Consider the following 22,878-nt stretch of genomic DNA (forward strand, 5'->3'; position numbering starts at 1 on the left):
TCTACTTTTGCAAGTCACACGCGTGAAAAATGCACCATACAAGTCTATGGAGATTCATCAAAAACGCATTGTACTCTGAGACACACGCAAGTGCAATGCGTTTTTCATGCATCGATTGCCATAGAAAAGATAGAGCTCAGTCCTGAGTCCTTTCACGCACGTTATCTGAGCGTGAAAAATGCATTGAAAATACGCATGAAAAACTGAGACACTGAACAAACTGACTGAAAACTGATTGAACTCCGATGCAAAATGTCAGTTTTTCACTGACCAAACCCTGATCGCACCCTGATCAAACTCTGACGTGATCTGCTACGAAAGTGTGGAAGGGGCCTTAGAGTAGTAGTACTGTGATTTGCCCATATGTACAGGATAAGGCCATCGTGGGGACGTATATAAGGCTGCTAGCTTGTGACTGTATATACATCCCCACAGGGTGCTTTCACACGTGGCATTTTGGATGCGTTAAAAAGGCATGGCCAGGAAGTGTGCGTCAGAACCCATGCGGTTTTAAATGTTACAGTGCGTTTGGCTACTGTGGAAGCATTTTTCTCCATTGCTGTAAGTGTAAGCAACTGTTAAGAAATTTTCACATCTGCTTACACTCATAGCAATAAAGAAAAACGTATCCAGACCGCAGTCACGCGTTCTGCAAGGCGTCCGTTCATAAGGTGACGCTAGCGCACAGGGGGCGCTCCTTGGCCCAAACGCACATGCGTTTCCAGGGAAATGCATGTGCCTTCGGGCCGAGGAGCGCACCCTGTGCGCTAGTGTCACGTTATGAACGGACACCTAGTGGAACGTGTGACTGTGGCCCCAGAGTGGCCAAACGCACTGTAATATTCAAAAACGCATGGTTCTGGCGCATCCAAAACAACACGTGTGGGATAAGACCTGGCCAGCACACACAAGGCTATGCTCCTGTGAATGAGGCCTTAGAGTAATAATACTGTATCATGTTCAAATATTATCAGGGAATGATGGGAGCCGGCTCCTACTTGAGAGCACATCCGGTGAGCCGTTCCCGTCAGATTATGATGGGGTCAGGCAGAAGGACAGGACATATGTTGTTTATTGGGGTCTCCTCCCCCTGACCCGTCCGTCTCTCTAGTGCTAAATTCACCCTACACTAATGAGCTCCGGGCAGGGAGCCGATAATAGCTGACTCCGCCCCTGAACAGAGGCTTACTATATTATAATTAATAGGGAGCCGTTCAGATGCTCAAAAGAGCCGGCTCATTTCAGTGAGCGTAGCCTAATGATCCAGCGCACAGAAAAGAGCCGGACTTCCCATCACCAGCCTCTTCCTCCCTCGCTCCACACACAGGACATCCGCACTTACAACAGTATCAGTACGAGTCGCACAGCATCACCGAAGGCCAATCACTGAGCTTTTCCCATATCAACAAGGGAGATCATGTTCTAAGCGCTTCTACTACTGGTGTATTTTTCTAAACGTTGGTTGGCTGGATGCGGATTCTGGGCGGGGCTTCAGGCTGCAGGGAAGTGCTCTGGTGTTTCCAGATTTCCGCAGCTTCCGGTAAACACCGTTACGGAACGAATGTAAGTGATAAGTTCTTTGTACGGAATAATGTGCGGAGCGGCGGCCCTGGTGCGCGCTGTGCGGGAGGCTGGTGCTGGGGCCTGAGGGGAGCGCAATAGTTCATTGTATACGAGAAGTGCCTTGGCGGATGTGTGTGACTGGTCAGTGTATATAGAAAGGAAGGGCTCACCCCATAGGGCTATTTAGTTTACCTTGTGATAGGAAGAGGCGGCACTGCTGGGTGTTTACTATTATCCTGGGGTATGATTCTCCTTTTAACTTACTGCTGGCCTTTTACCTATGGCACATGTAGTGATACTTGTAGTATACTTGTAGTGATCCTTATGTGCCTTCATGCAGGAAGGTCTGGCAGTGTAGGGTATACTTGTAGTGATCCTTATGTGCCTTCATGCAGGAAGGTCTGGCAGTGTAGGGTATACTTGTAGTGATCATCATGTGCCTTCATGGAGGAAGGTCTGCCAGTGTAGGGTAATACATGTAGTGATCCTTATGTACATGGCACAACTTCATGGAGGAAGGTCTGCCAGTGTAGGGTAATACTTGTAGTGATCCTTATGTACATGGCACAACTTCATGCAGGAAGGTCTGGCAGTGTAGGGCAGTGATGGCCAACCTATGGCACTGGTGCCAAAGGTGGCACTCAGAGCCCTTTCTGTGGGCACTCAGGCCATCACCAGAGATGACTCCAGGTATCTTCCTGCAGTCCCAGAAAGCCCAGGACTTGCTGTGCACAGAGCTATTTTAAAGTGACAGCTCTACCTGGGACTATTTTCTGCTTTATTGGTGTCCTCAGGTGCTGGTATCAATGAAAACTGTGACAGAGAAGGGAGTATAAATCACAAATTAAATTTCTGTTTTGGCACTTTGTGATAAATAAGTGGGTCTTTGTTGTAGTTTGGGCACTCGGCCTCTAAAAGGTTTGCCATCACTGGTGTAGGGTATACTTGTAGTGATCATCATGTGCCTTCATGGAGGAAGGTCTGCCAGTGTAGGGTAATACATGTAGTGATCCTTATGTACATGGCACAACTTCATGGAGGAAGGTCTGCCAGTGTAGGGTAATACTTGTAGTGATCCTTATGTACAGGCTTGTGCCTTCATGCAGGAAGCTTTGGTTGTGTAGGGTCAATGTGGCTTGTGCTGTGTTGGTGATGGTTTGCCCTGGGGATGTTTATGTGAGAATAGCGCTGTGACGTGTGTGAGATTGGAGCTGGCCTGGCTACTTGTGTGAAAACAGTGTAGACCTGTGCTTGGGCTAATGGCTTGAGATTGGCAGACTGAGGATGGGTCATGTGAGAAGGATCCCAGCCTTCGCTGGGTCTGCTCTTGTTGGAATGGTGTCGGTCTGCACTGGGGCCAGTTGTCTGAGAGTACTGCCAGCCTGAAAATAGAAATATGTGCTGTGATGTGACAGTGATGTAGATCAAACCGGTAACTGGCTTCATCCTCATCCATGGGCTCCCAGTTACTTCTAGGTAAATTGACCCAAGAAACTTTACATTTTGTGAAACTTAGCATGGGTTTGAAGAAACAAGTTTAATAATAAATTGACTTGACTGTACTCAACACTGGCAACATAGCAACAACACAGGGTTTTTTCGCTCATTTCTCACTCTCCACCTTCAAAAATCCATAACTTTTTCATTTTTACGTGTACAGACCTGTGTGAGGGCTTATTTTGTGCGTGACAAATTTTACTTTCCCATAATGTTATTTATTTTAACATGCCGTGAACTGCGAAGCTGAAAAAAAATTACAAATGTGGAAAAATTGGGCTCGGTTTTTACGACTTTGACTGTGCACTCAAAATAACACCTCAGCTTTATTCTTTGGTTCGGTGCGATCGCGGTGATACCAAATTTATACAGGTTTTATTGTGTTTTAATACATTTTCAAAAATTAAACGAATGTGTAAAAAAAAAGAAAACATTTTTTTGTCATCCTATGAAGCTAATAACTTTTTCATACTTTGGCGCACGGAGCTGTGTGAGGTGTCATTTTTTGCGAAATGAGGCGACGTTTGCATTGCTACCATTTTGAGGTCTGTGCAACATTTTGATCATTTTTTATTCCATTTTTTATGTGATGTAAAAAGGTGTAAAAGTCGCATTTCGGACATTTGGGCGCCATTTCCTGTCTCGGAGGTCACCGCTGGCCGTAACAGTTTTTATATTTTGATGGATCGGGCATTTTCGGACGCGGCGATACCTAATGTGTCTTTGATTTTTACTTTTTATTATGTTTTATATCAGTTCTAAAGAAAGGGGGGTGATTTGAATTTTTAATATTTTATTACATTTTTTTTTTAACTTTTTTTTTTTTTCACTAATTCTTAGACCATCTAGGGTACATTAACCCTAGATGGTCAGATCGTTCCTACCATATATTGCAATACTTCTGTATTGCAATATATGGCATTTTTGCAGCTCATTCATTACAATGAGCCACTGGCTCATTGTAACGAATCTGCAGATGCCAGATAGGCATCATGGCTACCATGGCAACCGATCGCTGCGTATTTTAAATGCTGCCGGCGACTTTGCCGCGGGAATGAAAGGGTTAATATCCGCGATCGTTGCAAGCACCGACCGCGGTTATTAGTGGTGGGGGTTTGCTGCAATATGCAACAACCCCCACCTTTGTATGAAGAGGCCCGTGAGCCCTCATCATACTTTTCCTGTACCTCTGCGCCGTAGAGCTACGGCGCAGAGCGTTAAGGGGTTAACAAAGGATGCAAACACTAAGATATGTCCTTAAAGTGGTCTTCCCACAAAGAAAAGTTAGGCCATATCCCGTGGATAGGGCCTAACGTGCTGATCAGTCCTTCAGACTAATCAAGTAGACGGCCGCGCCTGACTATTCTGCTCCATTAATCTCTATGGAGTTGACGGAGATTGGTCAATTTCCCTCAGCTCCATAGAGATTAATGGAGCAGAACAGTCATACGCACCCATGTGCTCCATTAGTTTGAAGGGGCGACAAGGGGTCCTACCCCTCGTTTTCGTGATCAGTGCCTTCTCAGTGCTGAGACCCCACTGATCAGCAAGTTAGGCACGATCCACTGGATAGGGCCTAACTTTTCTCTGTGGGAAAACTTAATATGAGATTTGTAGTGTTGCACACCTGCTGATCTGGTGTCCTAGCACACTGAAGCTGGAAGGAGACTACCCCATCTGGTCAGTGGTTCCGCTTGCATCTAGGATGATGTCACACGTTGCGTTTTTGTACCATTTTAAAGCATGCATTTTCAGTTCATTTAAAAAACCGCTTGCGCTAGACTCAACAAAACGCGACGTGTGACAGAAGACTTGGGGTGATGTCACACGTTGCATTTTTGGACCGTTTTAATGGCACACGTTGCATTTTGTAAACGCAATGTCGACACCTCTTCAGCTGTTCGAAAATGCATGCATTAAATGCAAATAAAAGGCAACCTTTGACCGCAGCCTAAGGGGAAGATAGCCCGTTGTGACCCTGAAATGCAGCTACATGGCAGTTGAAATATATAGGTGGGGCATGTATCACTCCTATTGATTTCTTTTTCTTTTTTTGCGACTTCTCCCAGTTTGAGACGTTTTTTTTTTAGGTGCAGAATCAAGCAGCGTACCAAAGCTAGCTGCCTCCAGGATTTAATGCAGTGGCCATATTTATCTTTGTATCCCAGATGGTTGTTCAACTTGTGAGACTTTTGGGCTCCGAAATGGTCCCATTCTTGGACCTAATTAATCCCTAAACAAAGCATGCTAGACCCAGACTTACTTATGTGAGCTACTTAGTGGGGCTAAAAAGTTGCATACCGCAAAAAGTTGTAAAAGTGAGACTAAGCGGGCAACTCATCACACGTATCAAAAATACACGCAAATGGATCCAATAACATAAACCACATGTTTATTGTATAATCATATTGTATCATTCTTATTGTATAATTTACAAAGAACACGTGACAGCTTCATGTGCACATTGTCATGTTTAGGACAGATGACAATATGGATGCCCTTAGTGACCAATCATGTATAAATAACCTATCCCGGTGTGGATTATTATCACTCCTGGGTCCTCTCCTGGAGCTAATCTGCTCTGGGTCCTGACCTTGACACATACAACCAGTGTCAGGACACAGAGCATTGGGGGCAGAAGAGGACCTGGGAGCAGTGAGGACGTCTCAGGACTGTGAAGTCCCAGTCATGGAGTTGGTGACCATTTTCGTGGAGCTGGAGTTGTAGTCTTAAGGTTGGAAGTTTGGCTTATCAAGGGACATATTTTTAACAAAAAAAAAAACACACACACAAATGTAAAATATATAATGCCCAAATAAATAGAAAAAAAGTGCCCCTCTGCATAAATGCAAAACATTTCTATAGTCGCACCTGTTTGCCTGAGACTATTTATATGATTACATTTTAACACAATAGTGTTTTCAGTTTTTCTACTGGATATAGCAAACAAGGATGTTTTTCAGCACACCCTAACAATTTTTCTAATGACTGTGTCTGTTGAAGAATACTTTTGGCCCTTAGTGTCTCCTTGTATCCATCATCCGGTAGCTTAGACTGCTGTAATAGTAAGTCCTGTAATTTCCCGTGGATATGTCATAAATATTGCATGTCAGTGGCCTGTTGAAGCTCATGTTCGCTTGCAGAAAGGGTAACTTTGGTATAGTCTAAGAATACACTTACTGCACTGTTCACTTTCGGACCACAAAGTGGCATTCTACCTACCCCAATCAGTCCATGGAGGATCCAGTGATTTCATTTGATCAGATGCATACAGGGGGTACATTTTGCAAATATAAAAGGTATAGGACCTGAGATGACATCACGCTGGTCACATGACATGAAGTGCCGAATGGCATGTGGCATGGGGAAGAGTAGATTGAAAGGGCCAGACAAGCAGGACACACCCCCTAATGCAAGGTAGGGTAATATAAGGTTGATTTATGGGGATGTAAGGGAAACAATTTTAACTTAAGCCCTTCCCGACACATGCCATACTATTACAGAATGTGGGTGCATGGAGAGGGCTCACGAGCTGAAACCTCTCCATAGCTGGTAAGCATATTGCGGGAAACACTTACCGGTAACACCGATCACGGTTGTTATCCTGTCCATCGCTGCTGGCGGGTTCAAAAAGGTGAAGCTTGTTGCTCCCTGTGACATCATCGGGGAGCAGCGATCGGTTGCCACGACGGCCTTAGGTCTTCCGAAGACCTGAGGCTTTCTCGTTTAACCCATTCATTACAATATGCAATTTGCACATTATAATGAATGAGGAGGATAATCCCCATATACTGCCATGCTGTACTATTGCAGTATATGGTAGGATCAATCAAATAACCTAGGGTTAAAGTACCCCAGGTGTTCTGAAAAATAGTAAAAATAAAAAAAGTAAAAAATAAAATTATATTAAAAAATAAGCTATGATTTTTACTGTTTATTTATGACTTCTAGGGAAAGTCATATACATGCATTTAAATTTTTAAACACATTAGGTATGGCCACGTCCGAACATCTATCAAAATATAATAACTTTTTTTCACTGTGTTTAACCCCGTAACAGAAACTAGCGCCCAAAGTCGAAAATGGCAATCTTTGCCTTTTTGAAAAATATAAAAAATTCATTAAAAAGTGATCAAAAGGTCGCACAGTCCTAAAGTGGTAGCATGACTTTTTTTTCACCATTTTCACTGCATTTGGAAGTTTTTTCCCGCTTCCCAGTACACGGTATGGAATATTAAATACCATCACTATGAAGTGCAATTTGTTACACAGAAAACAAACCATCACACAGCTCTGTACATGTAAAAATAAAAAGTTATAGATTTTTCATGGTGGGGAGTGAAAAATGGAAATGAAAAAACAAAAAAGGGCCAGGTGGTTAAGGGGTTAAAGAAGGCGGCCAGTTAGTTAATAGGGTTCTATGGGAACATGTCCCTAGCTGTTTATGTGAAAATGTGGTGACAGGTTCCCTTTAACTGGTTTGATTCTTCCCACATCTGAGATTGGGGACACGCACTTTTAGATCCAAAATTGGCAATATCACTAAAGGGTTAGGTTGATATTCCCATTTTTAAAAGTGTAACCTCTGAGACCCCCATGATACTGGCAATAGAGGAGCTACAGCAATGGTTTAGTATTTTGTCCATTAACGCTGACACACTGCCATGAACCTCTTTGTTGTTCATGTATGATGACCCCTGGATGTGTCATCAGTCAGTAATGACAGAGAGGTTTCCTAGGATAACTGGTTAACTCCTTTGCACACCTTCTATGGAATAAAAGATTTCATGTCATTTTTATAACCTACAGATACTTTTGTCTCTGCTTCTAATTTATTTTACATTGCTAACTGTTTTTTGTTTTGTTTTTTTCAAAATTTCAGGATTGATCTCCCGCTCCAACGCCATGTTTTATAGAGGAGACTGCCATGGAGAAAACCTGGATTTTCAAGTGTATAAGCAATAAGAAACATGGATGAAGAAACTTGCTGTTTTATCAGATAACTAAGGAGACCTTTTGTTGGGTTGTTTCACATCCATAAGAACTTAAGGAACATTTACTATGGCTGGAGCAATTGCTTCAAGAATGAGCTTCAGCTCTCTGAAGCGGAAACAACCTAAAACATTCACAGTCAGAATCATTACAATGGACGCAGAAATGGAATTCAACTGTGAGGTAAAGACAACCGGTCTCCTCTAGCGCTGAATGAAAAGTATTTTTTTTATTTAAAAACATAATTTCCATGTGCATAAGGCCTGAAAATTGTTTGTTCCAGAGTGCTAGCTGTTGTTTCTGTGGGACCAAACACTTGCTGAATGACACATAGGCCGTTGTTTACAACGCTTGGATGTGCCCACTTAGCCTTAAAGGGAAACTCCTGTACAACACTTACCAGTATTGTTGCCATAAGTAATGCTGTTGGATGCCTAGTGAAAGCCTGGGGGGTCCAATGGTCATATCAAATATATCATATAGTTTCAGGGGGAGGAAACAAATCGGAGGATATATTGTATATCCTGCTTTCCATTGTGAAGATACGTCGGGCATCCTTAAAATGGATAGGAAAAGCGAGGTATAAACACGGTCTATGACTGTGTTTTTTTTTGCACAGCCCCAATTCAAAGATGCGCTGGGACTGGTTGCTATGGACAACATATACAGATGTAATATACACCCAAATCTATCTTCAATTCCATTTTTATTTCTACCTGACCCCTTTCTGTCAAGGCCATGTTTATTGTAATGGATATGGCGGTGGTTTGTTTTGCCATGAAACATACCCACTTTATGATCGAGGGGCTAGATGCTTACCTTTTTTTTCGGACTATAAGGCACACAAAAAATCCTTTGATTCCCTCAGAAATCAAAGGTGCGCCTTATAGTCCAGTGCGCCTTGTATATGAACTGTGCTTACAGACAACTGCTTACAACACTACTTCCTGCTCCCTCTCCCTCATGTAGACATGACCGAGATATGCTTGCAGAAGGGAGGGGGGAGAATAAAGTAGATTGGAGAGAGCAGTGTGCAGATAATGATGATGACTCTATGCAGTTTGCTTGTAGGGAGCCAGGTATACTTTATGAACTTTTAAAAGTGAGTGGAAGGAGTAATGTTATAAGAGCTGTTTGGGAATTAGCGTTAAAAAGGCTATGGGAACCTGTCATTAGGTGAAAATGTGAAATCCTGATGTCAGGTTCCCTTTTAAGAAAAAGATGACCATTCAACTTTCTCTTCTTTAGATATGATTATACTGATAACATGTCAACCTAATATTGATAAAATAATACATATATTCATGCTGTCTCTTAGGTAAAATGGAAGGGGAAAGATCTTTTTGATCTGGTATGTCGTACCTTAGGGCTTCGTGAAACCTGGTTCTTTGGACTCCAGTACACTGTTAAGGACACTATAGCATGGTTAAAAATGGATAAAAAGGTAACTTTAAAACATCAAGTATTTTAGTTTTATAACAATCATAATATGTGATTACCCAATCTCATGTTATATGTTTTGCCCCATAGGTATTGGATCATGATGTTCCCAAAGAAGAGCCTGTTACTTTCCATTTTTTAGCCAAGTTTTACCCAGAAAATGTGGAGGAAGAACTTGTACAGGACATCACTCAGCATCTATTTTTCCTGCAGGTGGTTGTCTTACTGTTACATATATATTTACTGTTGTGTTTTTTTGTTTGTTTTTGCTTTGGATGTACATAGTCAACTCTTCTGTTAACTATTTTAAACAGGTTAAAAAGCAGATACTAGATGAGAAAGTATATTGCCCACCAGAGGCTTCTGTGCTGCTAGCGTCCTATGCTGTTCAAGCAAAGGTCAGTTTTCTCTTAAACCTCTATATTATGGTTCTTGTACTTTCTGTCACTGATTTATAATGAAATTGACAGCAATTGCTAAATGCTAAGCCTATTCAATGGGATTTACCTGAATAAGGCTGATGCCTCGGTTTAGATGTGGAAACTACTATTCTTGTCAGCTTTATCTAATGCTCATGTCACTGGGGAACCGCTGTTTCCATGTCCACACGTGCAAGCCTTTTGTCTGAGCCACAGAAATCAAAGCAGATCCTACACCTGTCTGTGTTTGGACAGTCTTTTCTCTGGTCATAGGTCTGTTCGTGCAAAGCGCAAATTCACCAATGCACCTAAAACTGGTGCAAAAAAAGAAACAACCAAATGAGTCAAAAATATGTTACATGTCCCTTGATGTTTGCCAATAAAGGGTAATAACTAATAACGGTATCCTCACGTTTTTACTCATTACCTTGTTTATTTTTGCCCTTTTTAGTATGGCGATTATGATGCATCTGTACACAAACGGGGATTCTTGGCAGAGGAGGAGCTACTACCAAAAAGGGTGAGCAAGCACCATGTAAAGATCGCAACTAAAACAATAATTGAATATTCATTTTACCTGTAACATTGTCATGCACTAACCATCTTGGATAATAATCAAAATCTTTATTTTTATAGCGCCATCATACTCCATACTGCTTTACAAATCAATATCAAAATCAAATCAATGTCTGTAAAGACACATTCAGACCATTTTCATATCTGAACCTTTACACATCCCCATTTTCCCATAATTGTCACGGTTTTGTTCATGACTCCAGTATCGCCATGTACATAATTTACAGTACTTAATGTGCAGTCAAAGTGAAATTTTGTGTTTGAATGTTATTATTTACATGAAGAAAGGCAGCACCTCAGATGCAGTTGTGTTGGGGTGAAGTTTATTTCATGGGAAGCAACATTTCAGTGTAGAGCACCTTTGAATATTATTATGTTGATAATTATTTGTGTTAATTAGGTGATAAACCTATATCAGATGACTCCGGAGATGTGGGAGGAGAGGATCACTGCATGGCATGCTGAACACCGTGGGAGAACTAGGTAAGAAGACAAACATTGCAGTGATAGCACTGACAAACACTGCTTTCGGTGATTGTTTTTGAAATTTTAAAAATAAACTGAGCCTTATGCAGCTATTGTGTGTGTTTTTTTTTTTTTTTTTTTAAGAGATGAAGCGGAAATGGAATACCTGAAAATAGCACAAGAATTAGAGATGTACGGAGTAAATTATTTTCTCATAAGGGTAAGTAATTTATTAATTATTAACATTATTGGAAAAGTTTTTATTTGTCTTTGGCCAGTTGCTTATGAACATGTACAGGCCATGGAAACAGACCTATGTTGATCCTTTTCCATAGACAGCATACATTACACAAGATGGGGATCCTTGTATCTTACAGAAATATGATGCAAGGGCTCCCTGTCTGATGACCAAACTGCAGCGCCTGTATTCAATTTACTGTTAAAGTGGCAATACTGCAGATCAGCCACCAGACAGGAAGTACTTTCATCATATGTCTATATGATTCAACGACTCCCTGTCTTGTGCAATGTTCAGTCTGTGAGATTGGACCAACATGCAGGTCCGTTTCCATCGAAAGATAAATGAAAGTATGGGAGTCATTTATTTTTATTCTTAAAATTTGTGCCTCTCTTTTTCTTATCAATTTCTTAACAATTTAACCATGATAAAACTAGAAAACCACCCCCTCCAACCCCATAGAGAAATACAATAAAACAGTGTAGAGAAAAAAAGAAAATGGAGGATAAAAAATGGAAATGGTGGATAATACCCCTGGCCACCTCCACCCATCCCTCAAGCTGCCACTACATCTGGTTCCTGATAAGGGAGAAATATTCTGGAGAAACCTGGAAAGATAACTATAGAAACCAAATAGATTGGTAATTAGTCTGTAAGTTATGGATAAAAGATGTAAGTTCTTCCATTCTATTCTTCTAATATCCTCTGTAAGCAATCCCAAACAGTGGTAGGATCCTGAATCTTCCATCTGAGAGGATTACATGCCCTCATAGCATAAACCAAGTATCTAATTACATTGTTTTCATAAAATGTAATTGACATATAAAGACAATTTTAGTAAAATAACAAGGAAGGGACGATATGTATAACAGAATCTGAGAAGATTCTCCAACACCTTTTCCCAAATTGAACGTAATTTAGGGCATTCCCAAAATATATGTATTAAGGGGTTCCCTCAGAATTTTCACATCTCCAGCATATATCAGGTATCCTCGTGTTCATTGCATTTAGTTTAGTAGGAACATTATACCATGTAGTTAATAGTTTATAACTAAGTTCTTGTTTACCACTTAATATAGATGAGATGTGGACCAAGCTAAAAAACATTTTTACTTGTTCATCAGATAATGTTCGAATTAAATTTTTAATAAATCAGGGGTGTATCTCTAGAGAGATCGACTTCAATATAGCATTAAACAAAGAGAGTGCTGAAGATATCCCTGATCCATATAGAGTATTTCACACTTTTTGAGTGGCCGATTAGATAAACTTGGGTCAGGATGAAAGTAGGAAATGGTGAAGTTGGAGTGCTCAGCAAAATCCTATTGTGCCATCTACAATGCAAAACCAAGAGTTTCCTTTCAAATAATATAGATAACTAAATAGACCTTCATCATGATACATCCAAAAGCGTGAATCTGTCAGGCAGGAGTAAAATATGGATTTTGTAGTATAGGAAATACAGGTGAAGGGGAAGGAGATGGTTTACTAAAGTACTTTAGTAAACACTAAAAGAGTAGACAATATGTAAGGATGTAAGTTAGTTTCGTATGCTGACCTTTTTAACCACAGAAGAACCATAAGAAGGGGTCACTTATACCCAGACTTTTATACTAGGACGGTTATTTCAGTCTATTACTAAGGTTAGGTGAAAGGCTAAGTAATAAGCTTTTTTGTATCGTATCCCCAAATCCCCAATACACAATGAACATTCAAAATTACACAGATTTATTCTTCCAAATAAAAGGACATAATATTGAGGTTCCTTTTTCAGAAACATTTAGGACAAAGATCTGGAGAGTTTCAAATAAATATAATATCCTTGGTAGAATGTTCATTTTTATAATCGAACATCTACCCATCCAGGAGAATAGCTTTTTTGACTACAAGTCCATATCTTTCTTAATATTTTTAAGAAATGCAGGAAATTTGATGGAAACAACTAGCAATGTCACAATGTCAAATGTATCCCCAAATGTGGGACCAGCGGAAAGGATTCCCTCAAGCACCTCCCCAGTTCCTTGTCTAATGTAACATTTAAAGCTTTATTTTTTTGAAAGTTTATTTTATAAAAGGACAAAGTTATATAGCAAAGAAGATTAATAAGGGATATCTGTGGTTATGAAACAAAAAATTAAAGCTAGTCTGTGAAGGCCGATATTATTTCCTATGGTAACAATTATATCTTCATTTTGTCTAAGTGCCTGAAGAAGTGGTTCAATGGTAAGAATAAAGTTGTGAAATGGGGCATCCCCTGGAAATAAGAGAACAGGTGACCATTAACTGATACCGCCACCAAGGGTTTAATGTTCCTAATTAATTCTCCATTGAATAAGTTCCCCCGAAAGTACTTCTCTAATCTATTACATGTGGATCTTGAAGTAAACTTTCATTGAGACGTTAATACAGCTTCCCTAATGCATTAACATCATGTTAACATTCTGTTCCCTATAGGGGAGAGTGCAGAGGCGCCAGATAAATAACTGTGTCTGATGCAGAATGATTAACCTGGTGCTGTATAAGGGCTCTTTCACACTGGCGTTGGTGCTCAGCTTCAGTTGCACATCTGATGTGTTTTGGCTCTCTTGTGTCTCAGCTTTTCTTTCGTTTTGTCTCCGTGTCTGCAAAAAAAAACCTGAAAGTTTAACATTTGCTTTGAAAACCTCACGGCTGGTTTTTCGGCCTTATCGGTGAAAAAAAATGGATAGTTCATCAGTTTTTTTTTTTTTTTTTTGTGGACCCTTTGACTTCTATTGCATTCCGTGATCCGCATCATTGAAAAATATAGGATATGTTTCGTAATTGTTTCCACGAACAACGGGTCAGTGATAATACAAACCAATGTGAAAACACCCATAGAAATAAATGGCTTTGTAATGTATCCATGGTAATCACTGAACCATGGACATGAAAAACAACGCCAATGTGAAAGAGCCCTAAGACAAGTGAGTTGTAATTTGCACCTCCTATAAGTTGGTCTAGTTTGTTACACCACAATATTTCATTTTTTGGCGCATGGCCGGAATTTTCTGGCGCAGTTCTATTTTCTGTCACTCCCTCTAGTTAATGAGGACATTCTCTTTTTTTTTGCCGAAAAACTGCCTGAAATGTTAACAGCAATGTAATTGACCATATCCCAGATACCTGCAAGTTATTGGTTTTAATCTAGCACTTTGTGCTAATTTTCTTAATTATCTACCAAACCCTATTTAACTGGCAGCCTAATTTTCCTCTTTGCATTGACTTTGCAAAATGGTGTGCCGTTCAAAAGTGACTGAAATCCTACAGCAGCAAGTTGTCCAGATGAAGGCCAAACGGGTGACCCTATCAGCCATAGCAAGAGAAGTCCGGTCGTTCCAAGTCTGTGATTTCTAGAATATTGCATCCTTACAATATTATAAAGTCAATAAAGTCCCCAAAGAAGGCTAGTAGCACTCAAAAGACAAATGCAAGAGAGGACAGGATGATCATGATCATCAATGGTCATCAAAATCAAGTGATCATCCTTCTTTCTCTAATTTTGATATCCAATCAATTTAAGAAGATTTGCAATTACTAATGTTAGAGCTAACATTCACTGTATGGATGCCTTATTGCCTGTTTGAATGATGCTATGTCAATGGAAAACTGGCAGGGTAACTGCTGTTTTCTGGGTAGGAAGGATGGATTTACAGCATTTCTTTTTTCTATCACCCATCAAGATGCAATTTCGGATAATATTTATATTTTAAGCATTTTGATTATGATTAGAGATAAAGGGACCTGACGTTCGGCTGCCTGACCCGCACTAATTGGCAACCAAACGGCCATTCCGGTAAATTGATGCCCCTAGCTACTACCAATCATGGTCATGGTCATAGTTGTTAGGTTCATCAATTTGCGGGATTGGAAGTTCAACGAGCAATACGTCTGGGTCAGACAGCCAAACCCAAAGGGTTGTTGGGCCTTCTCATGTCCAATTATGGTCAAGTGGATATTTGTATATTAACTTATCAGTCTGTATTCTACTCCCTGTGTCTCCCAATTTCAAAAATTTCAGAACAAGAAAGGCACTGAGCTGTTGCTAGGAGTTGATGCCTTGGGACTTCATATTTATGACCCTGAAAACAGATTGACCCCTAAAACATCTTTCCCCTGGAATGAAATCCGGAATATCTCTTACAGTGATAAGGAGGTAACTCATTGTTGCATTTTTTTTTGTTCTGTCAGTTATATTGTTATTCTTGTGCTGCAGTTTTACTTTTGATACTTTTGTCTTCTTGTCTCTTCAGCTTTTGCAAAACGTCATCCCTTAATTGTCAGTGCATGGAAGGAGATGTTGTTTTGCAAAAACTGGAGAACTAAATTTTGAAGACTTTAGCCATAGTCCATAGATAACAATATGACATTATGTGTCCATTGTATTTCCTAGACCTGGCATTATTACAAGGCCAATTTTTCAATTTTCTTCGGGGTTTAAATAGCATGTAATGTAGAATACTGCAATTCTATTAATTTATTTTACATGTATCCTTCTATTTTAGTTTACAATCAAACCACTTGATAAGAAGATTGATGTCTTTAAATTTAACTCCTCAAAATTGCGAGTAAACAAGCTGGTGAGTTATTATGCTATCTGCGAATAGTTAAAAAGTTTTATTAATGGGTATGCATTCCCACAAAAGTGCCTTGTGATCTGCAGGCAGCATGTTCTAGATCAGATTATTATCTGTGGTAAAAGAATCAGTATAACTTGTCATTTTATCAATTACATCCCATCTATCTCTGTATGCAAAGTGAGGCTATGCACATCTGATATCCTCCCTTTCTCATCTATTATGCCCCCCTGTGGTATGGTAAAGCAAACGGCAAGGAATCTGTAAGAGAGCCCTACGCCCCCCCACCCTATTCCCCATCCTCTCCTCCTCATTGAAGGCGAGATTAGCTTCTCCCATTTCCCCAACCTATACGATATAACCCATAATTCCGGCCATTTAGGCCTCCCTTGGGCTCTTACCCACCCATCCCCATCACAAAGTAGTCTAGTTCCACAAACAATGATATTGTTCATGTTAACAATATATGTACCTACATTTTCTCACTGTGTGAGAAACATATTTGCCATATACACTCACCGGCCACTTTATTAGGTACACCTGTCCAACTGCTCGTTAACACTTAATTTCTAATCAGCCAATCACATGGCGGCAACTCAGTGCATTTAGGCATGCAGACATGGTCATGACAATCTCCTGCAGTTCAAACCGAGCATCAGTATGGGGAAGAAAGGTGATTTGAGTGCCTTTGAACGTGGCATGGTTGTTGGTGCCAGAAGGTCTGGTCTGAGTATTTCAGAAACTGCTGATCTACTGGGATTTTCACGCACAACCATCTCTAGGGTTTACAGAGAATGGTCCGAAAAAGAAAAAACATCCAGTGAACGGCAGTTCTGTGGACGGAAATGCCTTGTTGATGCCAGAGGTCAGAGGAGAATGGGCAGACTGGTTTGAGCTGATAGAAAGGCAACAGTGACTCAAATCGCCATCCGTTACAACCAAGGTAGGCAGAAGAGCATCTCTGAACGCACAGTACGTCGAACTTTGAGGCAGATGGGCTACAGCAGCAGAAGACCACACCCGGTGCCACTCCTTTCAGCTAAGAACAGGAAACTGAGGCTACAATTTGCACAAGCTCATCGAAATTGGACAGTAGAAGATTGGAAAAACGTTGCCTGGTCTGATGTGTCTCGATTTCTCCTGCGACATTCGGATGGTAGGGTCAGAATTTGGTGTCAACAACATGAAAGCATGGATCCATCCTGCCTTGTATCAACGGTTCAGGCTGGTGGTGGTGGTGTCATGGTCTGGGGAATATTTTCTTGGCACTCTTTGGGCCCCTTGGTACCAATTGAGCATTGTTGCAACGCCACAGCCTACCTGAGTATTGTTGCTGACCATGTCCATCCCTTTATGACCACAATGTACCCAACATCTGATGGCTACTTTTAGCAGGATAATGCGCCATGTCATAAACCTGGAATCATCTCAGACTGGTTTCTTGAACATGACAATGAGTTCACTGTACTCAAATGGCCTCCACAGTCACCAGATCTCAATCCAATAGAGCATCTTTGGGATGTGGTGGAGCGGGAGATTCGCATAATAGATGTGCAGCCGACAAATCTGCGGCAACTGTGTGATGCCATCAATATGGACCAAAATCTCTGAGGAATGCTTCCAGCACCTTGTTGAATCTATGCCACGAAGAATTGAGGCAGTTCTGAAGGCAAAAGGGGGTCCAACCCGTTACTAGCATGGTGTACCTAATAAAGTGGCCGGTGAGTGTATATATACCCAATATATGTTACCCAATAATGTTTGTTGTATTTTATATTGATACAGTTTACTGCAATATAAAATTTAAAAAAAAAAAGATTTTAAAAACAAAGTTACACAGTGAGTGATGTCAATTCCTGATACAGACATAAATGAGTGCACAACAAGTCACAGTGAATCTTTACTCACAAACTATGTATAAATCTTCTGAATTTAGAAAGTCTACAGACGTCCTCACTTTTTCACATATGGTTATTTTGCTGCCATTTTTTACTATGAAAAATATATTTCATGTCCAACAACAAATAACCTCTTCTCTGAATAGAGAAAGGTCCTTTTCATGCAGTTTTATTCCAAGGTCAATGGTGGCAGCTGCTAAGTCGGAGGGAAGCTTGAAACACAAGTCCTAATAATGGTGACACATAAATACATGTTCCATAACAAGTTGTTTTCCCTGCAAGGTAGCAAACAAAACATGTATATATTTAGTGTCTCTGTAGATCAGAATAATTTTAGGATGTTTTCATACTGTAACAACGTGAGCTGTGATAGCTTTTTACTTCATAATCAAGTGGCTGACTTGCTCCTTTATTACATTTGCCACCACAATTTTGATCAGTATGTTTTTTTTTAACCCTGAAAATTAAAGGAAACCTACCACTTGTAGTGGCAGGTTTCCGATGGAAATGCCGGGCACCAGCTCAGGGTGAGCTGGTGCTGGAGCTTATTTTAGTTAGTGTTTTAAACCGCGGTATCGTGGTTTAAAACACTTTTTAAACGTTATAGCCGGCGCAGGCAGGTACGCGCTCGGCGCTTACCGTGCACGCGGCTACATAGGAAGTGAATGAGAGCCGCGTGCACGGTAAGCGCCGAGAGCGTACCTGCCTGCGCCGGCTATAAAGTTTAAAAAGTGTTTTAAACCGCGATACCGCGGTTTAAAACACTAACTAAAATAAGCTCCGGCACCAGCTCAGCCTGAGCTGGTGCCCGATATTGCCATCGGAAACCTGCCACTAGTGGTAGGTTTCCTTTAAGCCAATGGAAAAAAGAGAACTTTTACAGCAAAAACCAAACCCTCATATCCTGTCCTGAAAGCACACCGGCCAGATCAAAAAACCTTTTTCTAGTAATCTAGAATTCAAGCTTTAAAGCAACATTACATGGATAATATAGCCAAATACCATTACATTGTAGGAACACAAAACAGAAACAGAATAAGACCTCCCAGTGGCCACAGTGCAATTCTTTTTTGTGTTTATTTTTTTTGTCTAGATTTTACAGCTTTGTATTGGAAACCATGACTTGTTTATGCGTAGAAGGAAAGCAGATTCCCTTGAGGTTCAACAAATGAAGGCTCAGGCACGGGAAGAAAAGGCCAGAAAACAAGTGAGTAAAAATTCCATTCAGTGCCGACCTGCTGAACGGTCATGTTTTACTACCTGTTGTGAGTACCGTATTTTTCGGACTGTAAGGCGCACCGGATTATAAGGCGCACCTTCAATAAATGCCTGCTAAAACATCTAGGTTCATATATAAGGCGCACCGGATTATAAGGATGAATGACCAGCAGGTGGCAGACCTGTGCACAGTTCAAGGCAGTTATTGTCTGTAAGTACGTTTCATATATAAGGCGCACCTTTGATTTCTGAGAAAATCAAAGGATTTTTAGTGCGCCTTATAGTCCTAAAAATATGGTATACATAGGTGTTACAGTTCGAATACACTAAATATCAGCTTCACATTGCATTTCTAGATTCTTATGGCAGTGTTCAGGTATTGTGTAAACTTACTTTATGTAATTTTTTATTGATTTATAATGAGGGGGAGCATTATAATTAGCGACATTGTCCATGATGCTAGTCTGAACCTGTACATCCAGCTTTCCTGCCCACAGACACCTATTCATTTACACATTTTGTAAGAAAATGTGTGAGAGAAAAGCTGTGAAAGACCAATATAACATTCTCATCTATGTTGTGTCATCCTGCCGTCATGTGTTACTCTCTTATAACACACACTCTGGTTAATTTAGAATTAGTAGAGGTAAAACCACTTCTGTAAGGATTTTCTCCCCATATCAATATCCCTGTCACGTGGTGCTCACTAATACCTTTATTATGAAATGCTGCTTAATTTAAAGTATATACACATCAGTTGTTAATCTACAAGGAAATATAGGAAATATAGCTATAATTCCACAAGAGATAATGTGCTTGGTCTTCCATTGTTCTTTCCTGCATCATGATCATATACATGCACCCTAACCTGTGTGGTATGCTCAGTCTAATAAATCATACTTTGTTTTTATCTTTTCTTTTTTGTTCTTTGAGAGATACCATTTAAAGTCCTCACAGGCGGCCATTGTGCCACAGAGTGAAATACAGTAGTGCCTAATGCTCAAACCTCTCTAAGGGCAATATTTGTTTGCCTCTGACATGTTAATAAAATGGCTAAGATGGTGTGTCTTATTCAAGCATTTGATGGATTTCTGTACAGCTTTCCACAATGAAGCTGCACTTAACCCTTGCTCCTTTCTATTTTCTGCTAAGGGCAGGGTATCGCACAGACACAGTTAGGCGCTTGGTCCTCTTGGCACACTGCGTCTTAGTGTGCTCTACAATTACCCAATCCCCTGATGACAGCCGTGTTAAGTGTTGATGCAGCCGGACAGGAATGTTAATGCTATTGGAGGGAATGGGCCGTCGCAGTGTGACGCCTCTGCAGCACTTAGCATTCAAACACACAGGCCCGAGCCTTCAACTCATCTCCTCCCGCTCACTCATCCAGTGGACTGCCTGACTAGCATACAGATAAGCTTTACTGCGTTTTTCTCCACTTCCTAGCTTGTCCAGAAGGAGTCACTATTTACTAATCACAGGATAACAACAAACACTTTGCATCACTTTCTGTTGCCTGATGTATTTCTGCAAATCTGCAATAGGGTCACTGAGAATGGAGTTTGAGAGTTGTGGTTTTTGTAATGCTTATCACACTCGCTCTAAATTGACACCCACTTGGTCCATTTGGTTGCTTTACAGGATAGAAAAATAAAATAGGCCTGCCCTGCACTTGGCATTCAAAGGAGCTGATAATAATATTAATAAATTATATATTTAAGTCTTAAAAGAAAATACTACATTTTATGTAACTTTAAAGACAAATGGCAAGGTAACCAATTAGGGCAATGCCCTTTAATAATACTGGTATTCTACCAGTAAATGGCCCTACATCACATATATCATGAGAATTGTTTAGTTCACAACTAATAGATCCATGTGGTTCTTATAAAAGTGAACACTAGAAGCCTGGTCTGTTTCTAGAGAAATCCAGGATAAAAACAAATAGCGATAGGTTCCAACACAACCAAAAAGGTAGAACAAAGTTAAAAGAATTCACCTTAAATGTGGTAAAACATTTATAAATGTAATTAAAGGAAATCGAGCATGGATAAATCAGGGACAACTACTTTAAGATCCAGACACCATGTCTGTTGTAATCTTATATTTGTAATCCATGGCCCCCTTCCTTCTTTCCTTTTAAAATTATTCTAATGAGCCCGGAAGGCTCTGGGGGTGATACCGGAGCAGCACTGTGTTTCACAGGCAGTTACACTGTCTCCCCCTGCTCCCTTAGTAATCCTCTCCCCTCCCTCTGCCTTATGTAATCTCACGCAGTCGGAGGAATTCTTAACTTTATTTAACTTTTTTAAAGTGCTGGAACCTATTTGGAAGGATGGTTGTTCGGCATTTTAGATAAATGTTTGTAAACAATTAATGGTACTGTGTCTCTTTTTCCACTCTGCTTGGAATTTTTGGCAAATATGTGCCTACAAGTGGGGCTTTTCGCCATTAATCCTTAATTAAATACATTTGCGACAGTGGTGATGGTAGACTAGTCCCACTTACAAGCTCCAAATGAATCGTTCTTCTCAGATCTTATTCTTCTTTTTTTTTTTTTTTTTATAACCCTGTACATCACAAGTTCAGCAATATACAGTCACCGGAGCTCCTCTGAGCCCTCATCTTATAATTAATTCACTCCTGCCTGGTCTCGCCCGTACAGAGTGACGTCAGAGACCAGATGGGACTGGTAGACTAATATGAGGGAGTGAATAAATTATATGTAAGAGAACCTGAGACTCATTAGCATAATTTTTTATAACTCTAGATTGCCGAAATCACAACTTACAGGGTTCTAAAAAAAAAAGATGAACGCTTCATCTGGAGCTTGTAAGTAGGACTATTCTACCTTCAGTGAAACTGATGGCAGATGTCTTGTAATAAATCTCCCCCATTTGTTATTTTGAAATTATTTCATTGTGCTATATAGTTCAATATAATTGTACAAATCTGATAATGACCCTCAAAAAATGTTATCCTAAGGTTTTATGTTGTCCATAATAGTGCTATTATGAAATGCATGTATACTATGGGACTTACTTTCATTCAACACACTCACTCACCTGGGTGTTTGCTTCCAGTCGTGACATGTTTGAGATGTATGTTATCCAGTTCAAGTTATTTTGCAATTCTTAAAAGTTGTTTTCTTTATAATATTTTAGCTGGGATGGTGACTTCTACCTTGATGCGGCTGCTTTCTTTTTGCAGTGCAGTAAATTATAGGTATGCAACAGTAGCCTGTGCATAGAGCCTTTGCTTTGCTGACATATTCCTCTGGTTGATAATTTTACTTGTGCCCATCAATATAATGTGCACTAAAAGAGATGAGTGTGCGGATTCTGTAGGAGAAAGTGACCTGCCTGTCTGTGACAGCTAATATTGATGGACTACACACATCAAGGGCATTTCTGCTAGATACGATAATTCAAGGGTACAAAGTCTTACATCCATTTTACTGGTTTGGAATATTAAATTACATATCTATATAATGTTTGATTATTTATGGGCCCACTTTTTGATTATTCTTAGTGTCTGCCAGCTCAGCTTACTCTTTTGTCTTAATGTGCTGCATTTCCTTGTAAACAAGGTACTCGGTCAAAATACCGTATAAGCCAAGGTCCTTAATTTAGCCACAAACAACTGGGAAAACGTATTGACTCTAGTATAAGCCTAGGGTGGGAAATGCATTATTCACAGCCCCCCTACCAGTTATGCCAGTTACGCCATGCAGCAAGCCACCCCATGAAGCCAGCATGCCACCCCAGGTATCAAATGCCCCATGCAGCCAGCCCCCCCTATTCAGATGAAATGCTCCATTGTAGCCCTAGGCGTGTAAAAAATAAACTTACATACTCACCTTCTGGCTCTCCCAATGGTTCGCATGGCGCCCGAAGCTCCCCGCGGCTCCTCTTCTTTCTTATCTCAGCGCGATAACAGCGGACAGAGGTGTGTCCATGCAATCTGCTGGCCGGTGC

The 22,878-nt window shown here is 40.4% G+C and overlaps 1 protein-coding gene across 3 annotated transcripts in view; it reads left to right on the forward strand.

The window, feature by feature from the left end:
- Positions 1-1,287: 1,287 nt before the first annotated feature.
- NF2 (NF2, moesin-ezrin-radixin like (MERLIN) tumor suppressor) overlaps positions 1,288-22,878 on the forward strand; it is a 47,406-nt gene continuing 25,815 nt past the window's right edge. Inside the window, exons 1-11 of one of the 3 annotated variants that reach the window (XM_072148590.1) lie at positions 1,288-1,563; positions 7,943-8,235; positions 9,371-9,496; positions 9,583-9,705; positions 9,807-9,890; positions 10,363-10,431; positions 10,888-10,970; positions 11,097-11,172; positions 15,230-15,364; positions 15,714-15,788; positions 18,777-18,890. In XM_072148590.1, coding sequence (XP_072004691.1) covers positions 8,122-8,235; positions 9,371-9,496; positions 9,583-9,705; positions 9,807-9,890; positions 10,363-10,431; positions 10,888-10,970; positions 11,097-11,172; positions 15,230-15,364; positions 15,714-15,788; positions 18,777-18,890 — 999 coding nt within the window. In that variant the 5' untranslated portion in view covers positions 1,288-1,563; positions 7,943-8,121. Of the gene's footprint in view, positions 1,564-1,755; positions 1,805-7,942; positions 8,236-9,370; positions 9,497-9,582; positions 9,706-9,806; positions 9,891-10,362; positions 10,432-10,887; positions 10,971-11,096; positions 11,173-15,229; positions 15,365-15,713; positions 15,789-18,776; positions 18,891-22,878 lie in introns of those variants that run through there. The other 2 variants (XM_072148573.1, XM_072148581.1) reach the window with 2 other exon arrangements.

This window comes from Engystomops pustulosus, chromosome 1 (assembly GCF_040894005.1).
Source record: "Engystomops pustulosus chromosome 1, aEngPut4.maternal, whole genome shotgun sequence".
Taxonomy (NCBI): domain Eukaryota; kingdom Metazoa; phylum Chordata; class Amphibia; order Anura; family Leptodactylidae; genus Engystomops; species Engystomops pustulosus.